Source organism: Thalassophryne amazonica, chromosome 5 (genome assembly GCF_902500255.1).
Source record: "Thalassophryne amazonica chromosome 5, fThaAma1.1, whole genome shotgun sequence".
Lineage (NCBI taxonomy): Eukaryota > Metazoa > Chordata > Actinopteri > Batrachoidiformes > Batrachoididae > Thalassophryne > Thalassophryne amazonica.
Window position 1 is genome coordinate 62,154,314 of NC_047107.1, and position 17,655 is coordinate 62,171,968.

The following is a 17,655-nucleotide window of genomic DNA, read 5'->3' on the forward strand; positions in this document are numbered from 1 at the left end:
GACGCCTTACTCTCAGAACAGGTACACAGAGAGCTGAGTGGGAGAGGAACCAAGGCCTTGCTGAGCAACGAGCTAGGAGGAAGGAGTGACAGGGGCAGCCTCAGCAGGCATTATAGTACACATGCAACAAATGCAGCAGAGATTGTCATTTGCACATTGGACTGATAAGTCATTCATGCAGGTGCAGATAGAAAAAAAAGACAAAAATTTCCTGTATATTTGTATTGTCAACTGTGTTGGTAGCATGACCCAAGCAGAGGGTCACCCCTTTGAGTCTAGTCTGCTTGAGGTATCTTCCTCAAATCATTGGAGGGAGTTTTTCCTTGCCACTTTTGCCTGTGTGTTTGCTCTAGGAGTTGGTAAGGTTAGACCTTACTTGTGGCAGCTTTGTTGTGATTTGGTGCAATATAAATGAAATTAATTAAAATTGAAATGAAAAGTATAAAAAAAAAAAAAAAAAAAAAAAAAAAAGCAAAAAACAAACTGGATGCTACACCATCATCCACAGATGCCAGGATTGTTACATTAGCAGGAGATGACAAGCATGGGTCTTACTGCATTTGAACCAAGTAAAAGCATATTTTTTATTGTTACACATTTTGTTGTGTAATTAAAAATCCATTAGATTTTCCAGGGCAAATGCTGCAAATAAAGTTAAAGCATCAGGCAGCAAAAAGTCAACAAACACATGCTTTTGATTGAAGGGGGAAAAACAAAACATTTAATCAAATAAATGTTTTTTTCTTTTTTTTCCCCCAGTGGTGGTTCAGTTACTTTAAATAAGCAATCATGTGAAGGCATGTGATTTGACCATGCAAAATGTTCACATTTCATCCAAGTGGAGACACAGTGTGTCTTCATAATGTTATTTGAATACATCATATGTGGAGTTTCTTGGTGAAATTTTATGTAAATACTTAGATTCAACTATTTAAATGAAATTCAGAAGGAAATTAATTTAATTTCCTCCCATGAAAAAATCATATTCACATGAAATAATAGATTTTTTAAACAATTTGGAACATTAAATAAATTGATTGAAATTAGGATATTTAAGATTATTATGGATTATTTTTAGTAACTTTAAATAATTCATATCATTTGAGCAGCATTTACACTTTCCTTCTTAGTCTTATGGGCTATTATGGACCATTCAGTGTTCAATGTTTTATCCAGCATTTCAGAAAATTGAGTCGGTATTATTAATGTGTACATACTACAATTATGTGTAATGTATTTGAATAATTTGATTAAATGAGGGAGCACTGTGGCTTAGTGGTTTAGTACGGCACTGTTGCCTCTCAGCAAGAAGATCCTCGTATCCTGATCCCTTTCTGTGTGGAGTTTGCATGTTCTCCTTGTGTTTGCATGGGTTCCCTCTTGATGCTCTGGCTTTCTCCACCTTCCAAAGACATGCAGGTTAAGTGAATTGGAAACTTTATGCTGCGTTTACACATAGGCAAGACACATTACGAATGTCATATTTGCGTCATTCTTGGCACATTCCTGACATTCTTAACGTGACTTAACGCATCTGAATAGGTTTCTTAATAATGCGTGTTGGTGCATGATATTCGTGATTTTCATGCAGCATGTTTTTGGCTGTCAAAAAAATCTTCCATGAATGTAATGCACCACGCTCATTTTGCCTCATGTCGTGGAGGTCGCAACTGAGTGCGTTGATTCGTCTTGATGAGTGGTGATCCTTAATACAGCGTGACAGCGTTCTTCTCTGATGTGTGCCCAACTGAACCCTGCTGCACCACATTCAGTTTCATTGCTGCAGTATGCTGAAGAAGGACAGTGACGCCAAGTCGGCTAAAAGTCTCGTTCTAGTGCTCCTCAGCGCACTCCTGCAGGTGTTCCACCTGCTGCTGCTGTGCCTGATGTTTGGGAAAAGGAGTGAGACGAGAGCCACGTGGAGCCACACGTCTGGCTCTCAGTCTCCTCCTCCTCTCTGCGCCACTCCATGGCACAGAGCCCAACTAAGCATGCAGTCACAAAGTTCTTCTGCTGTGGCTTTTGAGAAGCAAACTGGAGCGATCTGAATTGTTCAGCAACTGACGTTGGGTGAATATGGGTGTGTGTGTGTGGAGATAATTCGCCTCATTCACAACATGACAGAACTTAAGTCCCAGTCACAACCCACCGTGCGTTTTTTTTTTCGCCATACATTTTCTGCAGATGCCACGGCCACTACGTTTTTGTGAAATCATACAGAGGCAGTAGCAAGAGGAGGGAGGGAGTATGTTCAACGCACTTCTCTAGGACTGTAACGATAAAGATAGATGACAATAAAGCAGTGTGTGTGTGTGTGTGTGTGTGGGGTCGCTTTTCTTTTTTATGAGCGGGACCGGAGCGGCAGGTGTTTTTCAGCGTTGGCGATGCATGAGCATGTCCAGCCTGCAGCGGTCAGTTGTACGAGTGTTTACTTGCCTCGAAAAGTTACAGCTAGTTATCAGACTGAAGCTGTGGAGTGTGTGTTGCTGACATTTGGAAATAAAGTCCAAGTTCAAGTGAGAAGCTGCGTCGTGCATGCAAGTCTGTCGGCCTCCATAGTATGTGGTGAGTGCCGTAATCCGTACTGCCTACGTACGGATTTGGTTAATTCAATAGTAATTGAATGAAAATGTGCTGCTTTGAATCCGTACTGAGGCAGTGCTCACAACGTGTGTCATCTGTACTGCTGGTGAATCCGCAGCCTGACCGCAGCGAAAGTTCTGCATGCACTAAAACCTCTACCGCATGTCTGCGTGTGTTTGCATGCTCCTAAATTCGTACTGAGGCAGTACTTACGACGTACGGATCTCCAAATTTAACCCACATTTTTGCAAGTAGACTGCATGCACATGCAAGTACGGTGGGTTGTGACCACGGCTTTAACAATGTGCTGTTATGCGCGATAGTGTGCAACAACGAGGAACATTATTCTTGAACGTGCGTGATGGTTCCTGATAATTTTCCAGCAACATGTGCCATTAATTGTAACGCGTGGTAACAGGTTGCAGCAGTTCCTGAGAACAGCTGACGCCTCTGCCTCGAATCATCACATTCGTGATCAGCGGCCAAGTATGGTATGGCATTTGTGGCATTTGTGACTTGCCGTCGTTATGTGTAAATGCAGCATTAAACTGACCGCGCATGTGGGTGTGAATGTCTGTCTATATGTAGCCCTGGGATAGACGGAGGCCTGTCTAGGTTGTACCCCTCATTTCACCCAGTGAGTGCTGGAGTAGACTCCAACTCTGCTGTGACCCTTAATTGAGAAAAAAAAATCATGTACACAAAGTGAATGAATGAATGAATGGTAAATGATATTTTTGAATGTAGGACAAAGAAATTAACAGCTTTTGTTGCTCATGCAGTCAACCAATGGGAAAATGATGTTTGTGCTGATCTGTGTTTTGTTTTGTTTCTTTGTGTCTATTTTGTCAAATAAAAAAGTCAGTAACTGACCAAACAAAATGTTAACTTTTCTACATTTGCTCCCTAGTTGACAAGTAAACTTTCTGATAAGAATGAACATTTTAGATGAAGACAGACATTCAGAGTTGTGTGAAATGTTTATAACACTATCCACTTGTCTTGATTGTCATCTTCCATTTTTCATAGACTCCTCTCCCCTCCCTCAGCTGACATGACTGCTTTTGTTGAAGTGAACACTGTCATACTGCATAGACCCAAAATTCTATATTTGTCTTCTCATAACACAATGACTTGAACATTGCAAGCACTCCATCGAAACAAAAGACAGCATGCCGTGATCTGGGACTTTTTTTTTAAGCCTCAGGTAATTCTCTTTATGTCCACCAGCTCTGAGCTCTGCATCTGCAAACAGTTCAGTTCCTTTCAGGCTTTACCAACACAAACGGCACATCGCCAGCTCCGGTGATGTGTCTTTATCTCACTTATGTCAGTTCCCACTTGACACATTTGGCTGTTGTTGAAGGAGAATGCCTGTTTTCATCCTGATTGTAGATAGGTGCAGATATGTGATCTGTGAGAAAGCTGTGATGTCAAAAAAAACATTTTTGGAAAGTTTTCTACTGCAAATGCTTTGCTTCCTCTGCTTACAGAGTTCCTCAAAACCTACACCTTGTCCCACTGCAGTTCTGGCAGAAGATGGTTCAGTCCTGACAGGTGTCTCTGTCCCATTAGCCCAGCAACTTTGAGCACTTCTCTACACTCAAAAAGCTGATGCATTGGATGAACTCAATTCAGTTATGAGCAGGATTTCCATCTAATAAATACATGTCGTCCCAACTAAATTAAGTTACATTGTCTTTCACAGATGTGTTTTATTTGAGTTGGGGCTACATATATTTATTTGATGGAAATCCTGCACATAATTGAATTGAGTTCATCGAATGAGCCATTTTCTGAGTGTAAGGCTCAACCTCCTGCTGGGATGTTAGACGTTTCTGGCATTGAGGTTCAGTTGTTAACCACAAACAGGTGAGGATGGGGAAATCACCAGGGATCTGCGGCATTGGAACTGAGCACCTACAGGCAGGTGCAGATTCTGATTCTGTTCTCCTGGCATTGCACACAATCTTTGTTTCAGTCTGGGAGATAGATATTATCCTTCAAATTGGAGGAGAAGACTTCTTGACCCAATCTGTATGGATAGTAACAACCTGACCTATGGTAATTAGTAAGTAACAGTAACGCAAATTCATCATGTTGACCCAACAAAGTTACATTTGGTGACTGGTTAACACATTTTACTTGAGTGGAAATATTTTCCATAATTTTATTATGTTCACCGAGAAAGTTAAATTTCAAGTTGTTGCATGTTATGCTAAAACTACATGATTTGAATGTGTTCACCCATAAAACTTGATTCTATATAATAGAAGCTACGTGTTAGACTTACGTTCATGTAACATAAAACCAACAATACACCCATGTTTTTTGTTGTTTTTTTTAGTGTGTATGTTTTAAGTCCTGGTCACTTCAGAAGGCCTGCTTCCTCTCTGAATGTAACGTCAGTCACTGTGGAATTGCCCAAAAGGTCATCTAGTGCAGGAGTTGAACCTACCACATTGTAAATCCAGTTCCAGCAGCATATGAAGGCATGTCTACCTGCATCACTGTTTCACATTTCAACACTGATGAACTTGATAATGATGTGTTATTTCCATCTGTAAAAAACATTTTCTGATTTATCCACACTGTAGAAATGGTGTCATCTGGGTGTTATACTTCTTTCCCCATCTTCGCTGAAGAATTTAAAATATTTCATCACTGAATCCATTGATTTTTTTTCTTTGCACCAGAACCACCCAGCTTTTCTTCACATTCTCCCATCCATTGTCTTATTGTATTTATTTATTTATTTATTTTTGCTTTAACACATCTTTGTCTCGTTTCTCCAGTATACATAACCTCTGTTCTATTTATTGTGTGCATTCAACCTCTGTTGCCCTTTTGCCTACTTGAAATGCCCCTCACTCTCCTGGAACATGTTCTCCATGATTACACTATCATCATGTTGCAGTGTGTTAGCAGCATGCTGTTCTCCAACACTGAACTGATACATGGAAACAAAATGATGTCATGCAGTAACACATGGGGAACACAGTTGGCTTATTTGCATGTTTCATCTGCAATGGAGATGTAAACAAATTTTGTTGGTATAGACCATTGATGCATTATTTAAAAGAAGGTTATACTGGCTTCATTCACCCCGATGCAATGAATCTCCTTTAATAATAACTTTTCAAACTTTGGCTGACTTTTATGAGCCCATAAAAGTGAGGCTTTATGGTCCTGCACACTGTTTGGTCCATATATATTTGTGCATTGACAATGTGTTGCTGTATGGGTCTGTTATAGCATATTCATGATAATTATGATCTTACAATGCAGGCTGTTAGTAACTATGGTAATTCATTCAAATCATCCTTTTCCATGCTGATTTCACAAATTGTGCCATAATCTTTACATTTGTTAATGATTTATTTCCCCCAGATATGCAATTACAGACATACATGTAGATGCACACTGGCTGCAAAACAAACAAACAAACAAACAAACAAACAGAATACATTCAGACTTGTTCATCTCCTCCTGCATACATTCAATTTCACCCCAAAATTTCCAGATTGGATTAGATTAGAGATTAGAAACATTATTAATCCCTTGGGAAGACTCCCTCAGGGAAATTGAGGTTCCAGCAGCTTTGTGTAGAAGCACACAGAGGCCAATACACACAGAGGAAATCTGTATCATTTTTTTTTACATAACAGATTTTCAGAGGGTTGATAAACCTTGTTAGTGTTTGGTGGTGGTACCTTGCCTAACTTGAATCAGATAGTTAGGATATCCTTCTACAAGCTTCATGCAATATTTTTGCTGAAATTTTGATCCTTTCATCTTGATAGAACTGGGGTCAATCAGTCACACTTGTAGGACTCCTTGCCAAGAAACTAAACTCGAATATCTGTTTTATTTTCAAAGCAAAGTTTCAAATACTGGAAGCATGGTAACTTGGTGGTTAGCACTACTGCCTCACAGCAAGAAGGTCACGGGATCAATTCCCACCTGTGGCCTTTCTGTGTGGAATTTGCATGTTCTCTCCACATTTGCGTGGGTTCCCTCTGAGAGCTCTGGCTTCCTCCCACATCCAAACACGTCCCAGCTAGGTAGATTGGAAATTGTAATTTGTCCGTAGGTGTGCGTGTGGGTGTGAATGTGTTTGTTTGTCTATATGTGACCCTGTGACAGACTGGCGTCCTGTGCAGGGTGTACCCCGCCTCACAGCCTGTGACTGCTGGGATAGGCTTCAGTCCCCCGTGACCCTTGATTGGAGTAAGCGGTTGAATATGAGTGAGTGAGTGAGTGTGAATTTCAAATAGTAGTCTCAGACTTGTTAAAATGCCAAGAGAAAGCAGGTTTTCATTTCTACTGATCACATCAGCAGGTGATTTCACTGTTTCTACTTTCATTGGCAGTGAGATCATCAGCAAAAAAAAAAACCTGCTGATGTGATCAGTCGACTTGCACCCTTTTGACCTCAGGCAAGCACATATTATACTTACGTTAACATTCCTGTATTGCTTACCCTGATAATTTTTGTGTTGTTTTGAAAATACGTTTGCCCATAAATGACTATATGGTCTCGTACCAGGCTAATTGTCCAAAATGCTTTTAATATTTGAACTACAAAGACCCCTCAGGGCCTTTGGTTCATTTATTTTATGTATTCCTTCAATTTGAACTAAAATCTTTGGTGTGAGGATGCTTTGAGTATTTTCACTTAGTTGCTGGGAGTGGAACAGCATTCTTCAGTGTTTGTGAAGAGCTGATAGAAATATTGAAATATAACCCAAAATCATGAAAATCTTGGCACAAGTGTGATTAGGGTTTGTACATTTACCAAGGATTTTTTGTAATTACCCCCCCCCCCCCCCCAAAAAAAAAAAAATCTCCATCCATATGCAAATACAAAACACATCTTAAAGTGCTGTCAAGAGCATGCCAAGGCAGGAGGTGGCGACATAACAAATGCTACGTTCACACGTGGGCTGTAAGTGGCAGAATAAGGAGAAAAGACAGACTGTGAAAGATGGATTATTTAAGTATAAAGAGTCCTCCCATTTCAATCAGATAGAAGTGAATAATTTGTGTGATATTACACAGAGAAATTGAGTTCAGTTTCTCACAAAAAAGTTATCTTTTAAGCTGCCGTCGGAGCCAGGGCTTGCTGTTTTCATACAACACTGGGCAAAATGCTAAAACTCTGTTGTATCTTTGAGAGAAGAATATCCATTTCAGTGTCGTTAGCAGTGAAAGTGACTACATCTCAAGCCAGACAACTGTGATGCTACCGTGATGAATGGCATGACAGTTTTTCCACATTCAACATGTGAATGCAGCATTACTATATAGCCATGTTGGCCAATTGGGAGCCTGAAAAAAATAGACAGAAACTCTGTTTTCCTTGTCTACACACAAACATTGAAACCACCATTTTCAAAGATGATTTCCTTGGTCTGAGCTTTGCAAAAGCTCCTTTGTCAGTGACCCAATACAGAGGTTTTGTGCGGGCGAAAGGCCAAAACGCATAGAAAAAGCATGCGTTTGTTGCATTCAGTTGAATAGCCTTACTTTGAGGACTAGCATACCCACTGGTTTTCATCCCTTGTGATTTCTGTTTTTTTTTTGTTTTTTTTGCCCTCATACTGGTTATTTTGCTAATTGAAGCCGCTGAGTGTTAGCTTCAGTGTCAAGTTGCACACTGTTTACAGAGTTCATTCTCCTTCTTTCTGGCTGTGTTCTTAAGCTGAGAAGCCATAACAATATCCCTTGTTAGCTAGTTTTTCTTCATTCTTCTTTCCTCACAGAAGTTTTTATACCCTTTGTTTGCTCTCATGGCTCATTGTTTTCTCTCAATTATCCCTTGTTGCGTTAGTGCTAACTTTTACCTTGAACCTTACTTTTTGTTTGCCCTCTGCTCCATCATTGCTAGCTCATTTATCATATTGTTGTGGTCCCTCTTCACTCACCCATCATTCTGTCTTCCATCTCCTATGTTCGTTTTCCTTTTTTTCCTTCTTTTTACTCAAAAGCTCCAGCTCCCAAGGTCCTGTTGGCTTACAAAAAAATTGTTCGTTGTCTTTCTTTCTCTTTGCCTTCACATGTTTTTTGTCTTTAATTCTCTTGCTAGCCATTAATGGCCTTAGTTCAGCGCAGTCCTGCTCACTGGGTTTCAGTTTTTTTTTTTCCTTTCCTTCATGTCTCCGTGTTTGCCTTGTTACTATAGCAGTCTCTCGATTCCCAGTGGCAGTGACTTACTGAGAGTGCTCATAAGTAATAAGCCCAAACCAGATTTGCGGAACCCCACAGAGATGGGTGCTTGGGTCTTTGCAGCACTGCTGAACCTGAAATAAACTGCCAAGATCTTTTGCCGTTGACTGGGGAGTAGACAAGCATTCTACTCGTGAGCCCTTGCTTGCTTTACCTAACACCTATTTTTATCTCCTCTCCGTTTTTCCTTTCCGTTTCACAATTCATTGCTCTCTACCATCCTGCCATCCTTTCTCTTTCTCTCTGCGCCTCAGTGCCTGTCATGTTTATCCCATTTTCCTACTGTTTTTTTCTTCTTAGTCTGTGAGATCTGCATTTTTTTATCATCAGTCCAGCCTTGATTCTTTGTTCATTGTGCTTTCTGTTTGACATGCATTTTCTCACATTGTTTTCAGGGATTTTATTCATTTATTATTTATTATTATTATTTATTATTATTATTTATTAAGGGGGGTGTTCACAATAATAGTAGCATCTGCTGTTGACGCTACAAACTCAAAACTATTATGTTCAAACTGCTTTTTTAGCAATCCTGTGAATCACTAAACTAGTATTTAGTTGTATAACCACAGTTTTTCATGATTTCTTCACATCTGCGAGGCATTTTGCTTGTTTACTAGTGTGCTTGGGGTCATTGTCTTGTTGAAACACCCATTTCAAGGGCATGTCCTCTTCAGCATAAGGCAACATGACCTCTTCATGTATTTTGACATATCCAAACTGATCCATGAAACCTGGTATGCGATATAGAGGCCCAACACCATAGTAGGAGAAACATGCCCATATCATCATGCTTGCACCACTATGCTTCACTGTCTTCACTGTGAACTGTGGCTTGAATTCAGAGTTTGGGGGTCGTCTCATAAACTGTCTGCAGCCCTTGGACCCAAAATGAACAATTTTACTCTCATCAGTCCACAAAATATTCCTCCATTTCTCTTTAGGCCAGTTGATGTGTTCTTTGGCAAATTGTAACCTCTTCTGCACATGTCTTTTATTTAACAGAGGGACTCTGAGGGGGATTCTTGCAAATAAATTAGCTTCACACAGGTGTCTTCTAACTGTCACAGCACTTACAGGTAACTCCAGACTGTCTTTGATCATCCTGGAGCTTATCAATGGGTGAGCCTTTGCCTTTCTGGTTATTCTTCTATCCATTTTGATGGTTGTTTTCCATTTTCTTCCACGCGTCTCTGGTGTTTTTTGTCCATTTTAAAGCATTGGAGATCATTGTAGATGAACAGCCTATAATTTTTTGCACCTGCGTATAAGTTTTCCCCTCTCAAATCAACTTTTTAATCAAACTACGCTGTTCTTCTGAACAATGTCTTGAACGTCCCATTTTCCTCAGGCTTTCAAAGAGAAAAGCATGTTCAACAGGTGCTGGCTTCACCGTTACATAGGGGACACCTGATTCACACCTGTTTGTTCCACAAAATTGACGAACTCACTGACTGAATGCCACACTACTATTACTGTGAACACCCCCTTTTCTACTTTTTTTACTAATAGCCCAATTTCATAGCCTTAAGAGTGTGCATATCATGAATGCTTGGTCTTGTTGGATTTGTGAGAATCTACTGAATCTACTGGTACCTTGTTTCCCATGTAACAATAAGAAATATACTCAAAACCTGGATTAATCTTTTTAGTCACATAGCACTACTATTATTCTGAACACTACTGTATGTTTAGTCTCTTTCTTATACTTTGCTGCTAGTTTCTTCTGTCCAGAGGCATTGTTCTTTGTGTTCTTCCTCACCATTCAGTTTTAACTTGACACTTATTCCGTGGAGGTGCTTTTAAAATGGAATTGGACAACAGGCTGTGATTACTGCATAATAACAGTCGCATAGAGTTTATCAAGTTCAGCAGCAGCGAGATCCAGACCTCAGGGACCTCAACAGTGAGTGCACCTGTTACTACGGCAGCAAAACTTTAAATAGTTCTCACTTTTTTCAGAACCTTAGTGAAAACCTAGAACATGTGTACCTAAATTTTGCACAGTTGTCATCTTTGTCTTGATTCAGCTATAAAATGATGCATTCATGCATTCATTTCAGGCAAATTTTTGAACGTTCTATAATTCTGATTTATTTCTGCATTGGCCACTGTGCAGTGTTGTGCAGTTGTTTTAGGTTCATGTGTATAAAAGCTTTGCACAGTACTGTATATCAACACAAACTGCGCTGTCAGGTCGAGCATTTTTCTACAAAGTTGAAACTCTTCCATTTAAAGATGTTTTGACATCCTGTTTACTGACTGCCTTCCACTTTCCCATATGATTTTCCAAACTCTAAGCTGATTAGGTGCATGCTCTCTCTCTCTCTCTCTCTCTCTCTCTCTCTCTCTCTCTCTCTCCTCTCTCCTCCTCTCTCTCTCTCTCTCCTCTCTCTCTCTCTCTCTCTCTCTCTCTCTCTCTCTCACTCTCTCTTTTGGCTTAATTGTGAAGTCCTAACTGACTAATTTACAAATTGCCAATTTTCTAATGTAAGAAAAGCTTTGGATAAAAATGATTCTAAGTGACAGATGCACGCTGACACCTAGGTGATTGATGAAAGGAAATATTTTATGTCATTTATTTATGTGCAGATGGCGTCCTCTCTCATCAGCATAATGTCACACTGAAGTTATGTTTTTCTTCTCTGCAGGTCTGGTGGTGAGAGAAGCCAGTATTGAAATTACTCGGCAGCAGGTGGAGGAGCTTTTCGGTCCGGAGGATTACTGGTGTCAGTGTGTGGCCTGGAGCTCCGCTGGAACCACCAAAAGCCGCAAAGCACATGTTCGGATCGCATGTAAGTACAAATGCATACAAGATTTAATGGGCAAAAGATAGACACCAGTAAGGGGGTGGGGTAAATATACATTTACTGTTGATTATCTCCTCCAACAAAGTTGGAGCAGGTTGTTTTCGCCCCTGTTTGTTTGTTTCTTTGTTTGTGAACAGCCTGGAGTCCACAATTTTTAACATTGAACACTTTTTCAAAAATTCATAACTCAAATTTTTTATATATATATATATATATATATATATATATATATATATATATATATATATATATATATATTTATTTATATATATATATTTGAGAGGGTTATCTATCAATATATCAAGTGACAAAGTTTTATCTGGCTCTTATCCAGATTACAGATGTTGTGGCCATTTAAATTTATCATTGAAAACCAAATTTAATGTATATTTTACAATATATCTTAATCAAACATGCCCTAATCACTCTCACATGTGAAAGTGAGGTGCAGATGGGCACTCACTGTCGCCTGACAAAGTTGGATCCGGATCTATTCCGGTGTCGCAGACCGAATGGTCCCCCCTAAAAACTGGTCCGCCCTGCCTTCACTCTGCATGCGTCATTTGGGACAACAGCCTCACGTTTGAGTCTGACTCTCTCCAGCCAAAGCGATCAAAGGGAATAATGTCATTATTAACCATCAGATGACAAAGTAAAACCTTTAAAATCATTGTAAAGTCAGTTTTAAGCAGAAAAAAAAGGGTTTTAATCAGAAAATGAGGTGATAATCGGTGAGCCGTTACTGACGCTCTGAAATTACGTAGGTGCACCAGCATGCCAGAGTCTGACATGCTGGTGCTGCACTCTGATCGCTTCCCCCGTCTTTTATGATGAAATAATGCTGAATTTATGTGGAAATGATTGTTGTACAAAAGCTTCAGATATTTGTCGCACAGAGAGAGATTTTATGACTGGAGTGCAGTTTTAAGCAGAAATGAGGTGACGCTCAGAAATGATGCTACTGAGCTCTGAAATGACGCATGCGCAGTGAAGACAGGGCGGACCGATTTTTAGGGGGGACCGTTCAGTTGGCAACACCGGATTGTGGATTTTGTGGACATTTTAATTTAATATTGAAAAGCCCATTTGATGTACATTTTGCAATATATCTCAATCAAAAGTGTCTCAATCACTCTCATTTGTGACAGTGAGATGCAAACTGGCACTCTCAATGAATAGACTAAATTTGATCCGCATCTGTTATGTATTGCGGATTTAGCAGATATTCAATTCTTTTTAACATTGAAAGTCCTTTTGATCTATATTTTGTAGCATATTTTAGTGCTGGCGGAGGTTTGCACTCTACGAGTGCAGTGCTCTAGTTATTAATGTTCCACACATGAAATCCATGCGTGTGATGAGTGTTTGCCATGTCAGTTTTTCTCCCTCACCCAAAGAGCTGCAGCTCACTTTCACTGCTTACAGTAATGTGCATGAAAGGTATATGCATCATGAGTATTATTGTTTACTTGATGTTTTTAAAAATAAGTACATTTTGTGGGCAATTAAAGTTTGTTTTATGACTTACAGTATAATTTCTGGCTGGATGCGCTACCCGCCATCAAGGAAACTAAGTAATAAAGTCGCTGCTTATACCTTGGTCTTGCATCATGGTGCATTAGACATCTGCGATGGCACTGTGCAAGGCTGTGCACACCCTAGATGTTGTGGTACTGGGGTCAGTGGCAGTGACACTACTGTATGTCTACGAGCATGAAGATTTCCAATTTGTAGTTGTTAGTGTTGACAGGCTAAACTTTGTACAAACACAAACTGTGCTCATTAAAAGTTTATGTGCAATGTATTTATATCTTTTACCGAGAATACATACAGGAAACAGCACTTGAGTTTGGTGAATTTTATTGTTAGGCTCTGCTGCAGTGTAAAAACAAAGTTGCTCCTGGTGTTATGTTTAACTTCCTTTTGCAGTAAGTCAAAGGGCTCTGTCATACCATCTGGTGCAAAGGAGTGCACGGTGCAACACAAGTGTGTTTTTAGTTTCTAGTTTTTAGTTTAGTTTGTCATTTTCCCACCCAGCACCCACTGGTGTTGTATCGACTCAGTTTCAACCACTCCAAAATCCCAAAGCCAAGAACAAACTTTGGTACGCTGCTCTGCACTACATGGTGCACTTTGCACCAGGTGGAAGACAGGATAGTATATATTTAGTTTGCATTATTGTGTTTCATGTAAGGCCAGGATGGTGGCCACTGGCCAAGTAGTCAGAGGACTTGTTTCAAAAACAGAAGGTTGACAGTTCAAGACCACCTGTACCCATTTTCCACGTAATGTAGAGACACATCAGAAAGAGCACCTGGTGCAACATTTGTGCCAAGTCAAAATGCAGATGCACATAGAGTTTGCTTTAGTGACGCACTGAAAAAGGGTGAAGCTGCTAGAACTTTCATTGTGTTTCACTGAGCCTATTAAAATCCACAGCACAGCAGCACAGTGGATTAGTGGTTAGCACTGTTGCATCAGAGCAAGAAGATCATGGGATCAATTCCCACCTTTGGCCTTTCTGTGTGGCATTTGCATGTTCTCCCTTTGTTTGTGTGGGTTTCTGCCAGGTGCTTCGGTTTCCTACCACATTTAAAACATGCTTAGGTGAATTGGAAACTTTATAAGTACCCAGGTCTCCCTTTCAAAAGAGATCTCAATCTCAACAGGACTAACTTGGTTAAATAAAGGTTAAATCAAATTACAATGTTTAACTTACTGATTGTCTGGTTGGTTTTTCAAATGCTTTTTATTTAGTGTGATACACACTGGTGTATTTCTAACAAACTAATGTTTTTACTCCTCCAAAACACCCCTAAAGGGAAAAAATGTCAGCCAGACCTTTGAATAATGTTTTGGGCTGATTAATCAATGATGAACTTTTCCAAACATATGCATTTAGCATTCTAACTTTGGTCTGCAATTAGCATGGTGAAAAATTTAATAAGACAGCTGGGTGTTTGACTCTAAGGTCACCAAAAGAACATTAAACTGACTCGACCCAATATCATTGCAACAGACAATGCTACCACGTAACTGTATGAGCTAAGTGAGTCTGTGGGAAAGTCATTTTAGGACTGTTAAATTCCAATGACAGTCTGGGGGAAAGAAGAGGTTGGAACTTTGTTTTGACGGATGGTGACCTGACAGCTCGGCAGCAACTAGGTAGCAAGGGAGTAGAGACGTTTGATAGAAATTACCCAAATTGTCATTTTTCTCCCTGTCAACATAAGCCTTGTTTAACAAAATGGATTGCACGTTCAAAGCTTCTGTTGCTGGCCTGAGAATTAAACCCATAACAGTAGTCTTCCCTTCCAAGCGTCATTGCTCCGGTCATTTCAGCCATATAAGACAACTGGGACTTGTCTGAGTGGTCAGGTTAGAGAAAGGTCAACAAGAAAAGAAATTGCAATAACAAAATCGACCCCAACTCCCTGGTTTACCTGACTTTCTGTCAGCGTGGCTCTGCTTGAGTGAACACTTAAAAGGACAACTGGGGCCCTGAAAGAGTACATTCAGAAGACACACAGAACTCACACTTGCATGTCTGTTAGTACAAATCCAGTAGACATAGTCTAACAAACATGTATTCTGGCATTCATGTGTCTGCAGATATATTTTTTTCTTTACTTTGGCGTGACATGTTTTGTCTGCAAGTTATATGCCTTACAAACAAAAATTAAGGGGTATATAGGAACCACCTTATAGATCATTCCATCTGTCTGTCATTCTGTTCATGAGTCTTTACATGTTTTGTGGCGGATTTCAAGCTTTTTCTCAATTTGCAAGGTATTATTGATGCAAATGCCTGTTATTGAATGGATTCAGATTTTTTATTTCTCAGTTTTCTGTATTTGCTTACGATATTGTAATTTGGAAGTGTTATTACCTCTGTCAGTCATCGTACTGTCATGGGTGTACAGGCAGAGAGCATGTGTGTTGTAAAGATTTCTCTATAAGGCGTATCTGAATCACAGTCACTTTCTGATGCCTCACAATAGCAGTGTGTCAACACTGTGCCTGACCACATCTCATTTTAAGACCTGCACCCATGGGTGCATAGATAAGCATAAGGCTACTTCAGCAATGCTGATACTCTGGCCTGCTTTACAGCCTAGTGTAAGACTGGACCTTAATGTTCTTAAAGAAACATTAAGGTCCAGTCTTACAGTTCTTAAAGAAACATAAGCACAGTGAGGTCGAAATGATTTTTAAAAGTACACAAGTTTTCTATTTTGGTTTAGGGTAGAAACTAAAACTTGATGTTATGCAAAGAAATTACATATCAAGACATAATATAATAATAATAATAATAATAATAATAATAATAATAATAATAATAATAATAATAATAATAATAATAATAATAATAATAATAATAATAATAATCTATCTATAAAGCAAGAAATGTCTGTGTGGGTATGAGTATGTGGCTCGCATATCTCTGACTGTTTGTCAGATCGGTCTAGATTTGGCTCATGCATAGCACAATTATGTGCTTCCTTTTGTCATGATTTTTTTGGGAAATAATTTTCAAAACCTTTATTTTGAACCCTTTATATTCATTGCAGGGATGGCCCACTTGGGAAATGCATTGCTTCTGTGGACGTGCCCGTGAATAAAATCAAGCACATCCACTCTTATTCTATGGTGTTTACTGCACCAGTTTAATTGGCTAACTAGCTTAACCTCAGCTGAACAATCAGTGGGTCCCATGATTTACCCAGACTGACAGCAAATATGAGTACATTAAGTATTTTATTTAATTTTGGTGGGGGTTTTTTGTGGCATTTTGTAAATGCGGAAATGCGCCCCGTCATTAAAATGTACCCCTGTGAACAAATCAAGTGCACCCTTCTTCTACGGCATTTAATGGCAGCCAGCATCCTTATTGTTGCATTGCTGCCACCTTCTGCATCAGTCCATTATAGCAGTACTAAATCCTCTCTATGAGTCCAGTGTCTTTCGAGTATTTAAAAAGCAAACACTTCCCCCTCCCACTTGATCTTATGTCTAAAACTGTCTGCAAATCACCTAAACAAATTCATACTTGTAACAATATTCCACCATACATACCCTTTACTTTCCCTCAATAAAGAAATTGAACCAAACTGAGCCTTCAAAACACTTTAAAAAAGTCATGCTGTTGCATTACTGTTCACTTTTCCCCAATGGCCATAAAAACAAAAGGCACCCATTGTGGTACTTTCACATTAGTGGAATGGGGTTCAACTACCTACAGTGTTCTTGCTAAGGGCCCTGTCCCACTGGCGTTTAGGAGGATTTGCACATGAAATGAGGAGACAACAGCTGAGTGTCCGCAACAAAGGTGGGCGGAAATGACAAATGTCCCGGGGTGGATCAGCGAATACATGAGGAAGAAAAGCGGATATAACAGGGAACAGAAGCGAAGGCAACCGTGGAGGCACCCCCATGAGGGGCACAGCGGCCGTGATGCACTCGTTTCATCCTTGCCCACTCTGTCTGCATGCGCGACATGCCATTTGCGACCGTGATGTGGCCGTGCTGGGCACGCGTCATATCTGTTTTGCACGCTGTCCCGGTCCGCCGCCAAGCCGCGCAAAAACCCATCGGTTGTGGATATCAGTGGATGACAGGGGATATGCGGCGCGTTGGTTGTGTATGTCCTGCGTATGTCTTCAGTATGTGCTCAGGCAGTGATGCGGATCTCATCCGCAGCAGGATTTTTGAGCCGCTCAAAAATCCTGGCTGCGGACATGCATGCCTCTGCGGACGATCACAGACGTGTTTGGTTGGCGGCCGACTCACACAGGAATGTTACACAATTATTGCGGTTGTTTGGTGGATGTGGGCCACTTTTGTGCGCATTCCATCCGCAAATCCTCCTAAACGCCAGTGGGACAGGGCCCTAAAAGCCAAAACATATGAAAACACAATTGTTTTCAATCAGTTCACACAATTCACAACAAACCAAAATGTCCCTAACTCACATTATCAATAAGTACTGTGTTCACATCCATATGTTTGTACTTCATATACACTTATGGTGTTT

General features: G+C 40.0%; 1 protein-coding gene across 1 annotated transcript in view; it reads left to right on the forward strand.

The window, feature by feature from the left end:
- The window catches only part of LOC117510628 (netrin receptor UNC5C-like), a 962,031-nt gene that overhangs the window by 579,233 nt on the left and 365,143 nt on the right, over nucleotides 1-17,655 (forward strand). Inside the window, 1 exon segment of the mRNA XM_034170417.1 lies at nucleotides 11,463-11,606. Within this exon segment, the coding sequence (XP_034026308.1) occupies nucleotides 11,463-11,606 (144 nt within the window).